The 20530-nt window shown below is 41.3% G+C and overlaps 1 protein-coding gene across 1 annotated transcript in view; it reads left to right on the top strand.

Annotated features, from left to right (window-relative positions):
* galnt18b (UDP-N-acetyl-alpha-D-galactosamine:polypeptide N-acetylgalactosaminyltransferase 18b) overlaps positions 1 to 20530 on the top strand; it is a 66108-nt gene that overhangs the window by 33093 nt on the left and 12485 nt on the right. The window contains exons 4-6 of the mRNA XM_061753666.1: positions 9628 to 9811; positions 10131 to 10328; positions 11333 to 11447. Of these exons, the coding sequence (XP_061609650.1) occupies positions 9628 to 9811; positions 10131 to 10328; positions 11333 to 11447 (497 nt within the window). The remainder of the gene's footprint in view (positions 1 to 9627; positions 9812 to 10130; positions 10329 to 11332; positions 11448 to 20530) is intronic.

Below are 20530 nucleotides of genomic sequence, written 5' to 3'. Positions count from 1 at the left end.
CTATCTTGGTCTCATCAGATCAGAGAATCTTATTTTTCACCATCTTGGAGTCCTTCAAGTGTATTTTTTTAGCAAACTCCATACTGGCTTTCATGTGTCTTGCACGGAGAGGCTTCCGTCGGGCCACTCCACCATAAAGCCCCGACTGATGGAGGGCTGCAGTGATGGCTGACTTTCTCGAACTTTTTCCCATCTCCCGACTGCATCTCTCACACCAAGGCTCTTCTCCCCCAATTGTTCAGTTTGGCCAGGCGGGCCAGCTCTAGGAAGGGTTCTGATCGTTCCAAACGTCTTCAATTTCAGCATTATGGAGGCCACTGTGATCTTAGGAACCTTAAGTGCAGCAGAATTTTTTTTGTAACCTTGGCCAGATCTGTGCCTTGCCACAATTCTTTCTCTGAGCTCTTCAGGCAGTTCCTTTGACCTCAATGATTCTCATTTGCTCTGACATGCACTGTGAGCTGTACGGTCTTATGTAGACTGGGGTGTGGCTTTCCTAATCAAGTCCAATCAGTTTAGTCAAACACAGCTGGACTCCAATGAAGGTGTAGAATCATCTCAAGGATGATCAGAAGAAATGGACAGCACCCGAGTTAAATATATGAGTGTCATAGCAAAGGGTCTGAATACTTGTGGCTGATTTTTAATAAATCAGCAAAGATTTCAACAATTCCATTTTTTTCTGTCAATATGGGGTGCTGTGCATACATTAATGAGGAAAAAAATGAACTTAAATGATATTAACAAATGGTTGCAATATAAAAAAGAGTGAAACATTGAAGGGGGTCTGAAAACTTTCCGTACCCGCTGTATGTGCACAGCGGAGGTGCTTAATGCCCATTTTCTTCCACCTGAGTGATCGGCTGTGCAAGGCTGATTACAGAATGTGGTTTGCAGTAATTTAAGGAAGCATAAAGAGTTTCACCTCCTATATAAGGTCATCAGTATTGCTCCTGTGGTGTCTTTCATTTTGTCAATTTAAAATGTTTTCTCTGGATTTAATTAATGGCTGACTAGCCCTGATTAGGATAATTGCCACATGGCTCATAGCTATACTGCAATTGTTTCTGCATACAGGGGTTCCTCGATTTACGACAGCCTTCAGTTCCTACAATAGAGACATAACCCGAATATGTACATGTGCCAGAACACACTTCGTCTCTGTCACTCAGCTATGCCAGCACACGAGTAAAGTCATAATTTCAGTCAACATTTGATAATCACTCCTAGGCCATATATATAAAGTCATGAACTAAAAACAGTTGCAAACAAGATAACATTCTCTTAAGTACCTTTACTCGTGTGGTTGTCTTCGACAATAGAAACATCAAAACCACTTGGGTCGAGACCATTGTAAACCAAGGAACGCCTGTATCTGATTTGCATTGGCATATTCGTATTGGTAAATTCATTAATTAATTCATGCAAATACAGCTTTTGTATTGGATCTCATCAGACCTTTTTTTTTTTTTTTTTTTTTTAGCTGATGACGCAAATTAGAAATGTAGTTCCTTCCTGAAAAAAATACATTATGTATTACCATAACATTGACATATACCTTTACATGACAAAGAACACAACAGGCATCAATCAAGAAGCCCGTTGCCAATCAATAAATAGATCAATAAAATAGCCAGCCATCTATTTTCCTATCCTGTTCAGGTGTGAGGGGAGCTGGAGCCTATCCTAGCTGACATTGTGCAAAAGGAACACTATGCCCTGGATTGGTCGCCAGTTAATCACAGTGTACATATAAAGACACGCAAATTCCCACTGACATTCACACCGTCACTGAGTCGTTATTTAAGACATTTCAAAGGCAAAGAGCAGAGCCATAAAACTTGAAGGCCCTTTCACAGCACAGTGTGCCGTCGACCAACCCTTTGCGCTGCTGCGCCGCAGAGGCTGACAGTACTCAGATGAGTTTATGTTTTGTTTTTGGAGATGTTAAATTCAAATCTGAAGACACCGCGGCGCATCCAATAGGAGAGATGGTGGCAGAGTGATTGCAGAGTGACAACAGCAAGAGATTTTCGCCGAGTTCTACACTGAAAGCAGCAAGCAGGATACAATGATTATTTATTTCATATTTGTATTTGTGGGTGAACAATCCAACATTTTGGTGAAATTGAACTCCTGAGGCTTGGGACAACTCTCTCCCAACAGGCTGTCCAACTGCTTCCTGCTGATTGTGAAGTACACTTCCAAGCGACCTAAACTCCCCATTGGATCGGATGAATGTATACCCTTATTTTAGGGCTTTCTGTTGTGACAGTGACAAAACGATGCTGCAACCTACCTTATGTCCAATTCAGCGGGAAAAGGCACTACGCTACTTCCTGTTCGGTCACTTAGCAACCACCTAATATGGGTAAGCTTGAGCCACCATTGTCCCTGCACCTTACAATGCGGTAGGCACATGTCAAATGAGTGAAGTGTGTAAGCGCTTTTAATAATATAGTGTCAAGGTCATGCTTTCATAGGATAACCATTTTTAAAAGTCTGCATGCGACCCAAATTAGACAGCCATTAGATGTTATCAAGATGGTGACTACTGACCCTGAGAGAGGTTTGTTTACCCAAGTCAATAATGCAAAACATGCAGCTTGGCCTGCAGCCTTCTGGAGCAGAATGTAGATCGGTGTTATGTTATCTTAACATGCTGCGATGACAATGATCACACTCCCACGGGCTCTTCATGGGCTGCGAGTTAAAAATATCCAGCTATCACTATGTTACTATAAAAAGAATAAATGGGAAAATCCAAAACTCTCAGCTCGACGGAAGCGTTATCACATTACATCTCAAAAACAAGCGTTTTGCATCTTTTAATTGGCAGCCCTGGAGCTGCTTCCTTTAGCTCCTCTAGGAAGCCAAGTCACGATTTGACATTTTGCAGGTGGCATTACACACTTTTACTTCTCATGTTGTTGTTATGACAACACTTGTGGAGCATGTCTTCCAAAAATGTCATTAGCCTATTGACCGGCTATGTAGCTGCCACTGTGGAAGGGGCTCATGAGCCACAGCTAACATATCAGTCATCCGCTGTATCACGTTTGTCAACCGCCGGTGTCACAGCTCACGTCCCACAGAGAATTAGCATGCAGGAGAACATGTAGCCGTCAGGAGCGACGTGCGGGGTGGGAGAAGGGTGGATATACCTAGCTCATTCCTCCCTAATTGGATAACATCCCAAGCTGTGGCCTGGAAAGACTTGTGACGTGTGAGACTTGTAGCTTCTCACAAGATTTATGATTCGATAAGCCACGAAATCTATTAATTCCAATGAGTTGTGAGTGTGAAACGTTCAACGCTCTGAAGCAAATGTGTTATCTACTCAATGTGGTCTCATTTCTTATACACCAACCTTATCCATGTACTTCATGGTCATTCTGGAACAGAGGTCCTTCCTCAATGTGTTCATACGATGTTAGAATTTGTCCAAGATATATTCACATGAATATTCAGAGGGTGTTAAAATACACGTCTCGTCGCACATCTCTTCATACTTTTGCCCGTGAATTATGTCAGTCTTTGTTTGGAGAGTTGCTGCCATTAAACAAGGCTCACAGCTAGTGACCATGGTTCCGATAATTATCTTCTTAATGTATCAATGAATTGCTTGTTCGCATCAGCTCAAAAGTCAACTGAAAGGTAATTGCTCATCATTCCATGAGGTGTGTCAGAAAGGTTCCAGGACAAGATATATTTCAAAACCCAAACCACAAACGAGTACTACTTCGAGTTTTCCCCTTCATTGCGGGCCAAATGATCAATCATCACGTAACGCAGGGGTGGCAAACTCATTTCAGTTCGCGGGCCACATCCAACCCAATTTGATCTCAAGTGGGTCGGACCAGTATATCAATGGCCTTATAAGCTATGAATAACGACAATTCAACTTTTTTTTTTTTTACCTTTTTTTTTTGGGTGCATATAATTACAACTACATTTGGAAAAGTATTCACATTTATTGATATCTTGTTGCCAATCTTGTTTCAAATCAAAAGAGCAATGTCATAAAAATTTCAACAATATTATGAATCTGAGTTTTCATTTACAGTTGCAACTTAGAGATAACAGTAGATCTATAAACTGTACGTACCTTTTTATAAAACAACCTATTTTGAAATCTTTTTAAATTGACATCAATTTACACATCTGGAAATCTTGAAAGGCTCAACTGACTCATCACACCATACAAACTAAAATGGGAACTTTTTAGAATGAAAGTGCAGTTATCCTCCTGCCTTGTCAAGGTATACAGGCAGCTTGACAGAGGGGGGGGGGGGGGGGGGGAATGTATTTGCTATGTCAATTAAGGACACATATCCACAGTCAATGCAAAATAGAAATTCATCAAAATTTGCTACTTATTTAATTGTCACTCAGTGGGTTCCCATAAAAAAGCTGAAAACACAAACAATTAATTTATATGAGGTTATCATTAGTCTGCACAAACAATTCGCAACCCCCTCACCAACTATTAACATGCATCAAATTATCTTGTAGCTTACATCTCACTTAAGAAGTGACTTCCAGTTTATCCTTGTCAGGGGGTCACCACTATGAGGGGCCGTTAGGGACATTATTCAGGATGAGCTCTCACACTTACTATTCAAATGCTTTCACACACACACACAAACACACACACACACACAAACTACTGAAAAGCTCTCATAAACACAACTCAAACTCTCTGATACGCACGAGTCTTGCTGTCATAAAGACTACTCAAACACTTTCATAAGCACTACTCAAACACTCTCATACGCACAAGTCTTGCTCTCATAAAGACTACTCAAACACTCATATGCACTCCTCAAATGCGTTCACGTGAGCACGTCAATCACATTCTCGCACACGTCACTGGCATTCACGGGTTCATGTCAATCATTCTCACGTACACGTTGATTATGCTCACACGTGAATAGTGAGTAGTGTTTATGAGAGTGTTAGAGTAGTCTTTATGAGAGGAAGACTCGTGCGTATGAGAGTGTTTGAGTTGTGTTTATGAGAGCCTTTCAGTAGTTTGTGTGTGTGTGTGTGTGTGTGTGTGTGTGTGTGTGTGTGCATGTGTGTGTGTGTGTGTGTGAAAGCATTTGAATAGTAAGTGTGAGAGCTAATCCTCAATAATGTCCCTAACGGCCCCTCATACGCCACTACAGCGAATCACTCACATGATTTGTTTGTCTGACGTAACATAACCATTCTTATCTGGGCTTTAATAAACCCATGTCCCAATTAACTTCACAAACTAATTTCTAAATGCACATGAAATTACTGAACAAACAATACATGATATGATACATATGTTGGCATTGGCGCACAGTCTCACTCTCTTACTGCACATTGATTGGAGGCGTGCCCCGCTGCGCCGATCTTTCTTCTCTCTCTAAGCTTCGTGCATGTCACGTCGCGCGACTAACAGCACTTCCGGTTAAATTGTACTTGTGTCAAAATAAAAGCATGAGTTTCAAAATAAGTGTCTATATCTATAAATAAACAAAATGATGGGCATTAAAGTGCCCGCGGGCCGGATTAGATCCCCTAACGGGCCGGTTCTGGCCTGCGGGTCGTACGTTTGACACCCCTGATGTAACGTCTGCAAAGAGATCCTGCGTTGGCAAGAAGCGGCGAGTGTTGTGGCAGGGCAACGCGCCTGTTCACAATGCCCTGAGCATCTGACAGTTCCTGGCTGAGAAGAACATTGCCGTGCTGGAGCAACTTGTGTGGTCTTTGACTAATATTTAAATTTATTTGATGAAGGGAAACATTTAAGTGTGATAAACATGCAAAAAGACACTATTGGAGTTTTAAAAGTCAAGAGTATACATTATGTCCGGAATAAACATAGGGAAAAAATATGCTCTAGAAAAGGTCAAATTAGACACCTCAAGGTCCATTAGTACAATTAAGGGCTAAAAAAAAGGACCCGTACTGTACCATTTTTGGGGTCTAAAAAGCTGTAGTGTAAACTAAACAGATAAAGTGAAAATAGGAATGTCACTTTGAAAAATAGGTGTGTTGAACAGACAAGAGCAACAAAACAATTGAACAACAACAGAGGGAAAATCCTTACTACAGTGGAAATGTTCTTTTTTTTAGATATCAATAAAATAGATATCAATAAAACAGCATTTGTAATTCTTTCCACCTACTTGGGGGGGGAAAAAAATATGATGCTGTGTTATGGCTTTAGAAAGACAATGCTGACCTAGTTCAAGCAATATTTGTTATTGCTCACTGTTGTTGCACCTAAAATGTATTATTGGGTTTGCCTCGTGCATGCATGTTGCTCCGACTCAGCTCAGTCATCCCACAGCCCGTTGCGTTCCATCACACTGACACTAGTTTATCATTAATGAAAGATGGATGGCTGTTGGCCAGCAGTCACTCCTGCCTTAATGAACCGTTCCTTATGATGATTTGTTGTGTGGCATAGCACACCATCATTCTTATTTTCCATTCACACACAAACAGAATGCCTTCATTACTGACAGATCTGAATTGATTACAAGTACGGAAATCTGTTCGGCGCACACTTGCAAATGAATAACTACAGTTGCTTTGCTATTAGCAAAATACACAAATGAAATGCCCTCAAGAATTAAAATGCTGAAGGGAATTTAATGACATTAGCCTTGCACTTTCATTCCATTTGCAGTTTGTCCTAAAGTCCGCTAATCAGAATCATCTTTATATGCCAAGTATGTCCAAAAAAACCACACAAGGAATTTGTCTCCGGTAGTTGGAGCAGCTCTGGTACGACAACAGACAGCCAATTGACAGAGAACACTTTGGAGACATAAAGACATTGAGAAAAACAGTCACTTAGCAATAAAGGCTTGCTCGTTATCTGGTAATGCCGTTTTTTGTTTTTGAAAATTGTGCAAAAAGATCGTCGCTTGTAATTGGTCAGCGATTGGAATGCATGCCAGACTGATTTAGAGTCGTTAGCGCTAAACTGTTTTTCCAACTTTGCTGCATAGTTCCTCTTTGCAATGTTAATTTCCTTAGTCAGCTAGTTTCTAGCTCGATTATACAGGGCCCATTCCCCGCTTTGATATGCGCCTTCCTTAGCCTGGCGAAGTTGCTTAAGTTTGGCAGTGAACCACGGCTTGTTGTTATGTTGAATGTGCGAAATGACTTTGTTGGTACACACGCCTCTTCACAGAAACTAATATAGGATGTGACAGTGTTCGTATATTCATCCAGGCTGCCAGCTGAATTTTCAAAGACACTCCAGTCTGTGCAGTCTAAACAGCTCTGAAGTTCTATCTTTGCTTCATTGGTCCACTTTTTTTGGGTCCACTAACATGAATGCTTGAGGTATTGTTTGGTTGCTTAGTAGTTTAGTTAGAAGGATGAAACGCTGCTCATTACTTTACTTTTTTGTTTAGGTTTTCAGATAGAAACAAAAACAATGGCCAAATATTAAACAAAACAATTTAACTCCACCCCCTGGCACCTTCTCCTAGCAGACCAGCAAAAATAATAGAAATACATTAAACACATTCGTGGGGGAGATGTCAAAAATATTTAGAATCGAGTATTCTACCGATTAACCCATCGATTAATCGAATAATTGGATAAAAATAATTTTGCATTATTTAATACAATAATGTGCATGTGATTGTTTTTTTTCCACTTAGAGTTGCCATCCTCACATTCTACTTGAGTATCTGTGACTTTGCGTAGGCCTATGTATGGCTTTAAAAGGCCTGGCCTGCCTGGTGAGTGACGTGGGTGTCACCAAATGAGATTGTAGAGTTAACGTTGCTAGCATGGTCGAATGACTTGAATGAGTTGTGGCCATCGGCAGCTCGTATATGAATGTGCTAACTACAGTACGTGTTTTTTTGGTTTTTTTTACCATTTGTATCATAAAGCTATTGGAACTGCTCCATCGGCTGTGTCTATCCTTGAGTGCTTATGGTGGTATCACAATGCTTTCTAACTAGCGATGGTAAGGTATATTAAATGAACTAACATCAATATGTTACCCTGTGTTGGTGATCATAGACGAGCTGAAAACATATCAGTATTCAAGGAAACTAATGAATAAGTCAAAACTCAAGAATACAATTTTTTTTGTTGAGTCGGCGCTGTACTTAGTGCCATTCCAGTTTTATCCAACCCAGCATACTTCTCGCTGAGTGGCTGTCTCTCCCTCGCTTTACTGAGACTTGCCAAAAGAGCAGAAGCCTGCCGAGGGGAACCATTAACGCACTTCATGGGCGTGGAGTGCTGGAGCCACATTGCTGGATAACGACATGCTTGTTGGGCAGATGGGCCATTTGGCTCTAAAGTAGAAAATAACATTTGAAATGGCGTTCAAGCTCTCTTACACCTGACTATTTGCTTCCTTTTGCATGTTTACCTCTAAAATATTTGATGTCGGGGGTGTCCAAACTACGGGGCCGGTCCATTTGCGGCCTACCGTCCATATTTTAGCACCCCACGGCATATACTAAAATTATTTAAATTGCACTACTTACCTTCTACACTGGGTGGCAAGGCAGGAGAAGAGAAGAACAAATGAGTTTTCATCTCTCACTTCCTAGTTTTCAACCAATCACACGTCATCCGGTTAGACATGAATACAGTGGTATCTCAGCTCACGAATGACACAATTTGGAGGTTTTGAGATACGAGCCGTCGCTCTGCCGATTGTTTTGTCTTAAATTGCAAGCAGAATTTTTGAGTTACGAGCATTAAATGGTAGCAGCGAGTGTCACAACAAGCAGCAAATAATAAACAATTACTGTATTCCCACGTAGAGTATTTAACCAAAACTACATACATTGTGGAATTCCGCTAACTTAATGCTAACACCCAATGCAAAACCCCATAGATGGGCGAACAAAGCTAGCATCGATGTTGCAGTAGTTATAACCCTATAAGCAATAGATATTTAAAAAATAACGCTGCATCACCACATATAGACAGACAATATACCCAGCTAGCTTCGGGCGAGAGGCATGGTACACCCTGAACTGGTCACCAGCCAATCGCAGGGCACATATAAACAAACAACCATTCGCACTCACAGTCACACCTACGGGCAATTTAAAGTCTTCAATTAACCGATCATGCATGTTTTTTGGGATGTGGGAGGAAACCAGAGTACCTGGAGAAAACCCAGGCAGGCAAGGGGAGAACATGCAAACTCCACACAGGCGAGGCCGGATTTGTCCTCAGAACGGTGAGGCAGTTGGGCTAACCAGTCGCTCACCGTGCCGCCCCACTGTTTTCGTGTTCTTTTTTCATAAATCTAATATTGATTTGTATTATTACGTTTAGATTCGCTACGTTGTTAGTACCTTAAAGAATGCACAATTTTTCTTTGACTTGAACTGCCTCTGGCTCAAGTCTTACAGTCTTTAGTCTTGCAATTGGCCACCAATAGTGGCAGACGTCTCGTTTGTAGAAGCCTCTTTGGTCCAGTGATGTGAGCATTTACTGTTGGACGTCTTCCAATCAAATGATACCCACTGGAGGAGAACGTGGGTGGAAGTTTATTCACCAACACTTTTCGCTTGACTTCATTCGTCATCTCCAGGAACTTTTTGAGATACTGAAAAATGTGTGTGCACGTGTGTGTGTGTGTGTGTTTTGCAGAAGAGCTAAAGGAGAAGCTGGAGGATTTTGTGTCAGAGACCAACACCAAACGTCCGGGATTCATTAAGATGGTGCGGCATGCCAAGCAGGAAGGCCTGATCCGGTCCAGGGTGAGCGGGTGGCGGGCCGCCAGTGCTCCAGTTGTTGCCCTCTTCGATGCCCACGTGGAGTTCAACGTTGGCTGGTGAGTGACTCGTAGTTCTGAGTGGATTCGCTGGAAATACTTTTTAATGACTTCCTGGCTTCTGCTTAATGTGCCCGTCAATGATCATTTGTATTCAGCCGGAAAGTGCATTTCGATGTGTTTTCAAATTGTTATCATTTAGCATTTTCATCTTTGCACACATTACACAAGGGCATTTCCCATTAGTTTATCAGATGTGCAAAAAATGAATTAATCTCTGTGCCTTCTCATAAACACAAGCATGATAATGAGGGTGATGAGAAAAAGCTCGCAAACACAAATGCTCCAATTATGTGTGCACTCTCTCTCTCATTTAAAGGGCTGAACCCATTCTTCAGAGAATTAAAGAGGACAAAACTCGCATAATCTCGCCTTCCTTTGATAACATCAAGTACGACACATTTGAGATTGAGGAGTATCCGCTGTCTGCTCAGGGCTTCGACTGGGAGCTGTGGTGTCGCTACCTCAACCCCCCCAAATCCTGGTGGCACAAGGGGAACAAAACTGCTCCTATCCAGTAAGTGAACGTCACATCCTGATGAAAACTTATTATTATTATTATTTTTACATGCATTAGATGTGGAACAAAATAGCCATAGCGATGTATTGTTATCTTTTGCACAGTGTCTATACAACATCAAGTACAGCATCAATGTTCTATGTCCTATGAAATCCAAGCGGATGTGCAAAATTAAAAAAAATTTTAATGACATGAACATCTGGATTCTCCACAAGTCAAATCCAAATGACCACAAAACCACAGTAGTGCGAGTTTAATTCATTCCGTGACCACATTCGTAACTCAAAACCTTTGTATCTCAAATCATCTTTCCCCGTTGGAATGTATGGAAATGCCATTAATCCATTTCAGCCTTCCAGAAAACACATTTTTAGTAAGAAAATTGCACCCTGTTATATTGTACATAGAGTAATGACATAATTAAATAGAATGTAAAGAATTAAACAGTTTTTGCCACATTTTTTGCTTCAATTCAATGCACATTGTGTGGCTCCCTCTGATGTGCGTGCCTTGGCCACATGGCGGCAATGTAGTATATGCATAGAGACACACACAAAGAAGAATTGAACGAACTCAGTCAGGCTGCACTATTGTTGGTCATTTTTCACAAAGGATAAAGTTATAAGTTATAAAGGAAACCTCTTTTTTGAAGAATTGTTTACTATCTCCCAAACTTGAGTTGGGTTTACTGCCACCATACAGCATTTCTCTCTCAAGTTTTTGCTCGCAAGTCAAAGCAAAATATCGGCCAAACGTCAACTCCTGACTCGGAAAAAATAAAAATAATCCTGATTCGGGTCACTCGTATTTCAAGGCAAAACTGTATTCCAGTAACATTGAGAAGTTGAATGAGTTACTTTGTGGTTCTCTACCTCAACTTGCATTATTCATGCATAAATGTTTCATCTTCATCTCCATGGTTACATGCCTCCTCTTGTTTTGTCTCTGTGGTTACTGTATCAAGTCAACAATACTGACCTGCATCCCCGTTCCACCTTCAGGAGCCCCGCCCTGATTGGCTGCTTTGTGGTGGACAGGCTGTACTTTGAGGAGATAGGTCTGTTGGATGAAGGCATGGAGGTGTACGGGGGAGAGAACGTGGAGTTGGGCATCAGGGTGAGTAATGTTGTCACCTCGTGTGGCCATGGGCCATTGTTCAGCCATGAAATACTGTATGTGCAAAATTACTAAATGTTATGGCACTTTATGGCTGTTTGTGGAGCAAGGTCAAATCGGGACTCACTTTTCACTTTCAGTACCCGCAGTCTCTTAAGAAATATTGATCAAGTGAGTGCTTTTTTTTAGTCATGGGCAGAAATACTGACCCACTGGGGTTAAGTACTGTGGTTTGTGGTTAAGAATGCCATTATTAGTACATCAGGTTGATCTGATAAAGGATTTGCACCGTGCATCTTTATATATCTTTACATATATATATATAAAATGGATGGAGGGATAATCCATATCAATTGCTAGTATGACTGCATTACCCCTCTGTTGAATAGGCTTTCAAAAGTGACGCTATGGTATGTACTCTGTCAGTATGATGCCCTACAGAACGAGTTGATGGCCGTAATAACTGTCTTCATTTCAAAGGAGCGCTCACCATGCGCATCATCACAAATGCACACAACAGCGATTGTACACGTGTGGTAAAAGCACCACTGTTCACGGTGATTGCACAGTTGAACTGTTTCTTAACAGTGCACGGGTTCATTGTTGGTTGGGAAACAACAATTTACAGTTAGAGTGTATTTTTTTGACTCATGTGGAACTCTCTCATTGCTGCATTTTTTTGCCATGCGTGAAAAATTGACCTGTTGCACACAAACGAGCTGGACCACGTAACACTTGAATTACTGCCATTAACGCATTTACTTTAACAACCAAGAATTGTAATTAGATGACAAATTGTGGATGCTGGACGCTACCAAAGAGGAAAAAAGAAAGATACATTCAAACATATCAAGGCAATGAAGGTTTGCAGTGTATTGGTGGTGGTCCTCCAGTTTTCAGAGCCATACAACAACATTGGAGTCAAAGATTTTCGGCTTGGTATGAAGTGAGATGTCATTTAACATGGTGCAAGTTGTTCTTGCGTGTCCTATTCTTGTCTTGATGTCCTCTTCTATCCTCCCATCCACAGAGATTACACTTACTCGGTGTGTGAATTTTTCCACCCCCCTTCCAGAGTCTGGCCAGAGATGGATGTGGGGTTCTTGCTTTTGTTGTTAAGTCACATGATTTTTAGTCTTTGTTCCATTTCATTGGAGTCCAAGTCCGGCTGCAGTTGATTGCAACAGTTGGGATTTGTCTTGCATCTGTTGGTGGCTGTGCGAGAGGAGTGCAATGTCATCCGCATAGACAAGGTCCTCTAGTTGTTCTGTCAGACTCCACTGGATGCCAGTCTTTTTTATTGTGGGTTGTTTGATCAGTGATACCGGTAACGTGTTACAAGTTACTCCAAAATTGCCGCCATTTTGAGTAACGAGCATCGTAACGCGTTGCTGTACCCGGGGAAGTCATTAGATCACAGTTACTTCCTCAAACCAATAATAGTTGCTTATAAGACAACAATATCGCTTAACAATTTTTCTTTACCGCTTATCCTCACTCGGGTCGCGGGTGTCCAAAAGCATTTTACCGAATACTCACACCGCTTATTTTCCAATGTGTAGTGAAAAATGACTGGGGCGTCATTGTTTATCATACAATCAACAAAGAAGGTGCAGAAAATATGTTTTGTTTTTTTTAAATAATGCAATGCACGGCTTCACTGTCGCCACACTATTTTTATTATTTTCCCTAGTAAAAAGTGTATTTGATTGCTGTTACTTTTTTTATTTACACACTAAGAATAGAGTTTTACTGCCGTGTTCAGCGCACAATGCCTTGTGGGTTAATTATTCATACCGAAGTGCACGGCTAGAAATTGTCAAGGAGGTAAGGACCGACTCACTGGAGGACTTACAATACTTAACTTAAATAATATCCACAATGAAAAGTGAGAGCTTTCATCTTCGTCTGGAGTCCGGACTGCTCGTGAGCTGGTGCAACGCTGACGTTCACGTAAGTAAGTGCTCCAGTGTCAATCACTCACAGCTTTGCTAGTCACCAGGAACTCGTTTTCTCGTGCGCACACGTGCACACACACACACACACACGGTTGCCTTCATGGACCCCCACACAATCGGAAACCACAGAACTCAACATGCAGGGTTGCTACAGTCTATCTGTCTGTCTATCAGTTCAGTGTCTTCAGAGAAGTGTACTTGAGAATTGTGCGCTTGTTTACATTGTTAGGTACTTACTATATTTGGCATGTCAAGTCTGCACTAAGTAGCTCATTGAATGTGGCTTCAACTACACTAATATTTCAGTTATTGGTTCGTGTTGATGATTACGGACGTAATGAAACATCAGTGTCTATGTCTCAGTTGTGGGTATTTACTTGCCTTTTCATTTTAGCATCTTGATTACCGCCGGAGCACATTTGTAACATACACACAAAGTTGGAGACCATTTCAATGTGACTCTCGGAATTCACACAATTCCGAGAATTCCTCGTTTTTTTGTTAGACTGACTACATAGCGCTGGATTTTATGAAAGGGTGCCGAACGGGGAAAGGTCACTTGTGACAAAGATGGCCAGAAGAGGCGAGGTTCGTGCCGAGAGTGTTATTATTTGTTTTTTTTTCAGGAATGACATTGTCCCTCAGACTCAAACTGCATGTTGTTTACTTGCACAGTTTGAGACCGGCTCTCGCTCGCCTCCAGGCTGACAGTTCAGCTCCTCTTTGGAAATGCAGAGCCCACGGAGGCTGGCTTGTCTGCTGTGTGCCGGTCATGCCTTCACACCAGCTGCTAGCATGACTGGCAGCTGAAGGATCCTCAGAGACAAACTAGGCCGACAGCGACGGGCTTTGGCAGAGGCTTTAAAGTGGTATGCTGGGTAAAATGAAGGGAAAAATCTACCCGTGCTGTCTGTTGTCAATCAGTCACTGCGCTCTAATTAGGTTCGCTGACACAAATGTTTATTTTATGTGACTGTCTCGTGAGATAAGAACAGTAGATGCCCTAAATCATGCATATCAATTCTTCTATAGTTGTTACAGAGATTTCCTTGTTTATTGTTCTCAGAAACAGAGGAAGTCAATATTTTTTGCAACAGTAGTTCATGCATCGTAAGAGCTGTATCGAAAATCTATAAAGATAGTCATGCTCTATTTTGATTAACACTCTCGGGTATTAATTTAACAAGACCTTTATTACGTACTGTGGTTGTATATTATGCAGCCTCTTAGATCTCCAATTCATTTAACTGAGAGCCGGTAATAATATTTTGACTCTTCTTATCTACACAGGAGAGCGAAGTATGATATATGGATATGACAGTATTACTAAAAGGAATAGGATTAGGGAATTATGCGAGAGACATCCTTTTTATTCCCCCGTTCTACAGTTTAATTTAATCTAAATGTAAATGCCATCATAGTCTCTTGCGAGTAATTCTGGAAATTGTGGCTCTTTTTTTTTTCACTTTATTACACATGGTTAGGTAGAACCTTTTACACCGCTTTAGCCTTTAGCACAGGCTCAGTCCAATTTGCTTGGGGTCCAAAGGATCTCCGGTTTTAATCCCTCTGCAAACTGAAACGTGAAAATTGAGATTTGTTGTTGGAAGGATTATAAATTTCCTTGAGCAAGGCACAACCCACCCAAAACTGCTCAGGGGCCTGTCACCTTTACTGTTAAAGCTCTCCCCATCTTGCATGGCCATATGATTTTTTTTTTTTTTACTACAGAGAGCTAACTCACAAAATAATGTACCAAAACACCCCTGAGTAGCAAATATTGTGCCAGTGCAGCCTGCCTGGAACAAAGCAGCTAAGCGGCCATCACCATTAGTCTCAACAATTCCCTGGAAATGTCTACTAACAAATGAGGATCGTTGAGATCATTGAAAAAACTGCAAGTGCAATAAAACACTACAATTGCCATAAAGATCATCATCATGATGTGAAACGTGCAGATAACACAAACACAATTCAAAATCAAGAAGGTTATTGCTCTCGCAGTCATACATTTTGAAATGAATTCGTAAGTTTGAACAAACTGAACAAAAATACTTTGGTTGCCTTATTTAGCCACAAAATAGAGACAAGGTGTTAAAACAGCTCTACGCCACTGCAAACTACAACCGCTATAATCAACATAATGGGTTCATTAATAGCTCTCTAATTGTGCCAATCAAAACTGACCTTCATAAAGAAGGTGTATATATATATATATATATATATATATAAATATAATTACATACAACATACGTGTATATATGCCTGTACGTACAGCTCTCATACAGGTTCTACTTAGGTTGTGCAGGTGTAGCTAATGTTTTGGGCATTGAGTGACGACGTTAAAGGCAGTGTGACTGCAGCATCGCGCGTTGGTGCAAGCCACGGTGCTCTTCAACACACCTGCTGGGAGGATTGAGTAGCACAGAGAGAATACCAAAGCCTAATCGTGGAATCCCCGCGGAGAGGACGCACAGACAGAAAAGCAACAGCGTCTGGTTTGCAACATTTCCTCTCAAACTTCATCTTCTGTCCAGCATCTGTGACACAATCAAACAAGCTTCCCGCAGTGATATTCTCCTTAAGCCCTGCTGGCTGTGTCACAGAGTTGTGTTTTAAATCCCAAACAGTGTTTTGACATGTTTCCTGAAAGAAATTCGGTATTTTTGCATTCGCTTCCAATAGGGATTCTTGACAGCTGCCCAGGAGACAAAAGCAACACCTAGAGCTTCTTATAATGAACATAATAATTGTGGTAAACGTTCAAATGGAAAGTAGTACATGTAGAAATCCACTAAAGTTCACACAGCATATGTATGAGTTATTATAGTGCTTCAGGCTCCAGTTGCGCTTTTCCCAGTACCCACGGGACACCCGTTTGCCCAAAATGTAGTGTGGGGTCGGATTTTGACCAGTTCTTTCTCTATATTGAAGTCTTACTAAGCTTTTGGGGGGGGGGACGGGGCTGCTGAGTCGCGTAGGCCCGATGCCAGTTTGTTCCCTCCCGGCCCATCACATTCTGACGTTCCTCACGTTCTGTCAAGACTTTCTACAGATGAAACATAGACGCTGAGCAACTGTTGCACCGGCAAAGTTTGAATTAAGCTGCTCTGCTGGGCCCGGCGCCACAGTGGTGAGTGGGGGGCACATACTGCAACATAAATGTTTGATAATATTAGTTTTCTGTCAACAACTTTAAAAAAAATAATAAAATACCGCCTGTTATTCACATACACAATGCACAGTGCGGTTGCATTTCCAGAAAATGCTGTTTCGCGCTTTCTCTGTCTCTCTCACATTCAACACATTAAGCGTTATGAACAGGTGTGCCGCGGCGGGCATTGGAGGTAAGTTAAACACATGGCTTAGCTTTAGAAGAGTTGTAGGCAACGAGTGTGAGATGCCGGCGAATTACAAATGAAACGTAGCCTTATCTGTATTTATTCTTTAAGCAAAAGCGAATCAAAGGTTTGATGAAGATAAAATAGGACAGAGGACACAGGTGGTGGACGGGTATGCACAAAGCCCTTTTTTATTTTCATTTTTTTTTAATTACAGCTGATGGGGTTAGCACCCAGTGGTAAAATGCATTTTCTGCCTTGGCATTAGGAGTCCAAACATGTGTTTCTACTTCTAAAGGGGCAGCCGGGCTCAGGTTGTCATCGCTCAACTGGAAAGTCGCAGCTTCAATTCCTGCAACCTCTGCAGCCCCGATGAAGTATCGCTGAGCCAGATATTCAAGTCAGTCCTTGAAGGTTGACTGTATGTATACGCACTACTAAATATACTGTGTATTAAATCCCATTTAACAAGACATTGTTGCAGCTATATTGTTAGCCTCTGAAGGAGAGTGCAGCACTGATTTTATTTGTATTTTTCTCAATCATATGCTAGATCTGCAAATTGCCTTTGGCGTCTCTTTGGCTTGCTTGACCATAAAAGTCGAAAAATGGACACACTCCAAATTTCATGGTGGGCTGGTTTGATTACACCGTTGTGCACAATGACCTACTTGACTTGATGTGACGTTGTCCTGACGCTATGATTAGAAATCATCTGCTGTGCACCTCAAAGGCTTTTTTTTTTTTTTTTTTTTTTCAGTGAGTCAAAAGCTAGTCAGAGGTCAGTCGTTTCTTTTCATTTGCTCACATTTAGCTTACACATTACCTAACCTGTGAAAACTCCATAGTAGTAACAGAAGTACCTCCAGGAGCCCCATCTTGGCTCATATCAGGTTTACTCACTTTGGATTGGTGCTGCAGCGAGCTATTAGTGTGGACTGAATGGGTGGCATCAATGGGGAAATGCCAACACAGTATTTTGAGGGTAATAGCTTGCAGCGACATACTGAGGAAAACCAACAAAAACAAAAACTGAACTAATTCATTTTTGGAACGATAAACTGAACTTTGAACTAATTTGCTTAGAAAATGAACAGTGGTGAGGCATATCAAAAGTGAATGCTGTTAGCTAGTGTCACTCTATGCATGCAACATGACTTGATGCAGCTCTGCTTACCTTTTGGTTTTTGACACAGGGTGTCTGAAGGACACTCCAACCGTCGCCCGAAAGTGCTGGATCTTTGCCCAGACTAGTTATGCCTAGTTATGAGTGGAGAAGCCCGTGTTGGGGCGGTTATTATATAAATGACTTGACACAGTCACATTTCCAGTATTAGATTTACGTGGTTATTTAATTTCACATTCGATGGGCGGGCAGGCCCATCAGAACTGAAGGAAGGCGCTTCATTTAGTCGGCCTTGTCCAATAGAAAAATGTGCTTGGCTGCCATCTTGTGTTATCTATAGGTAATTACAAATGTTTTTGGGTGGGACTTAATTTGAATTTTGCTATTCACGGCGAATTGCAGGGATTCACTGTACAAGCAAGTAAATAGTTGATATTTCATAATGTGTTTGCTTTTTAACTGTATTTATAAACATTCATTTATCTGCGTGCAAAAATACAACAAATTGGTCGCGTAGTTGTTCATTACGAACTACGCAACGACCCACAAGCCCGCAGTGCAAAAATCCTTTTATTTCAGCACAGCAGCATTGAACAAGATGTACAAACTGTGCATTATAACCTCCTTTGAGGTCCCAACAGCTGAAGCAGTAACTTGAATTTAACTTTCCCAGTGCTCACATGTTCCAGAGAAATTTTTTTTTTTTTACGATTTTGTGCAAGAAGACCATGCAGTTAAGCAGTGAGGCTTGGTTTGCAATAAACGCGACTTGTGGCATACACTTTTGTGTGTGTGTGTGTGTGGTGCATTAGCTTTCAGAGCAGTTAGTATTATGCTTGATTTGGGGTCCACGCGGATAATAAACAAAAACGTCTTCTCTAAAATGAAACTTTCCTTTGTTTTTTTATACAAATGTATTCATAAATTACATAACATGCAGTAGAGGAAATTCATCCGCTTCAATCCTTTAGTTTGAGACAAAGCAACATCGGATCGAAGCAGTGGTGGTTTCTGGCATGTGCACTATGTGTGACCGCACAGGGCGGCATTTGATGCCCAAGTTTTGACAGACAAACTATTGACACCCAAAAAAGATATATCTACTAACTTTTAAAGCCCCTTTCTCACTCTTGCTTTCATCGTTTTTAGAGTTTGAGGTGTCATCCATCCATCCATTTTCCGAGCCGCTTTTCCTCACAAGGGTCGCGGGTGTGATGTGATGTGATGTGATGTCATTAAATGCAGGGGGCACTTAATCAGTTGTTAGCGAGCAGTGGTGCATAGTCTCACACTACTACGACTAAACTGTACAACTGTAAAATCACATGCTTTTTTGTGAGGACACTGTTGGAAGGATGGCGGTGCAACGTGAAAATGGAGTGGGGCGGCCGGTAAGTGTACTGATAGCAGACAGCGTGAGATGATGCATACGAGTGGAAAGTCGATGCCAATTATTTGCTCTGCTCTGGGCAGCAGTGGAGGAGAAGCAGTTTACCTCGCATGGGCTTTGATGTGAAGAGTTATCATGGCTTGCCGAAGACATGCAAAATGATTGCGGCAGGAAGCGTTTTTGTCTTTTCTCGTTTTGCTTTTCGGTCTTGGTGCGTTGGAGGCCGCGAGATTGGGTGCAGTGAGATGAAAGCAGAATGGTTCAGAGAGACGTGTAAGTATGAAATGGAAAAATGAAATTTCTAAGGAAATATTCTCAATCACGTGCGTTGAAAAGTTTGTCAAGAGGCCATTTATGCTCTCCTGGCAGCCTTCTTTCAGGGTTACGCAAAAAAGTACTTGAACTTTTGCAAACGAGTACAAAATATAGTGGATCAAAGGAAAGTCTACACACCCCTTTTCAAATACACTGTTTTTGTGATATATAAAAAAAGAAAAAGAGCGACTAAGCTAAATTATTCCACCATTAATGTAGCCTAAAACCTATACAACTCAACTGAATTTTAAAAAAAATATTTTCAAGAAACGTAGTAAAAATAAACAACGGATATACTGCGGTTGCGCAAGTGTGCACACCCTCTTAAAATTGTGACGTTGGCTGTGTTCAGAATTAACCAGCCACATTCAAACTAAATTAAATGGGAGTCAGTACACACCTGGCACCATTGGCACCCCTAGTAAATTTCTGTTTTTCTTTTCATTTAGTTTTTAAATTCTAGCAGAAGACTGAACGTTTTGTGTTTCTTTCTCTTATTTAGTATTAAGTAAACTCCAAGTTGTGGTCTTCGTAGACCTGTCTTCTTCCCCATTTGATAGCTGGCAAATACTTCACAATGCACATTAGCCCTCCATACAGGACTGGAGCGGAACAGTATGGCACAGTTGGCATTTTGACTTTAACTGGGCTCATTGTGTCAGTCATTTGGATGCCATATTTTAAGCCTCGTCAGAGATAGAGTCGAACCACTGATGTCGAACATCCAATTTTGTTTTGAATTCAGATGCAGCAATTTTTTCCTTAAAAGGGGGGGGGGGGGGGGGTCGGTGTGGGAGTGAATTCCAAAGTGATCCTAAACCTTTTATAGGCATTATGGAGACAATATCGCAAAGATAGATCATCAAATTTTGAATTTTCTCATTTATTGATAGATTCATTGCCGATAGTAGGGGTGGCAACTGGGCTGGCAACCAAATTATCACTCTGCTTGC

The sequence above is a fragment of the Phyllopteryx taeniolatus genome, chromosome 2 (assembly GCF_024500385.1).
Source record: "Phyllopteryx taeniolatus isolate TA_2022b chromosome 2, UOR_Ptae_1.2, whole genome shotgun sequence".
NCBI lineage: Eukaryota > Metazoa > Chordata > Actinopteri > Syngnathiformes > Syngnathidae > Phyllopteryx > Phyllopteryx taeniolatus.
The sequence above is the reverse complement of the archived record's forward strand: the minus strand, read 5'-3'. Positions and strand labels throughout refer to the sequence as shown.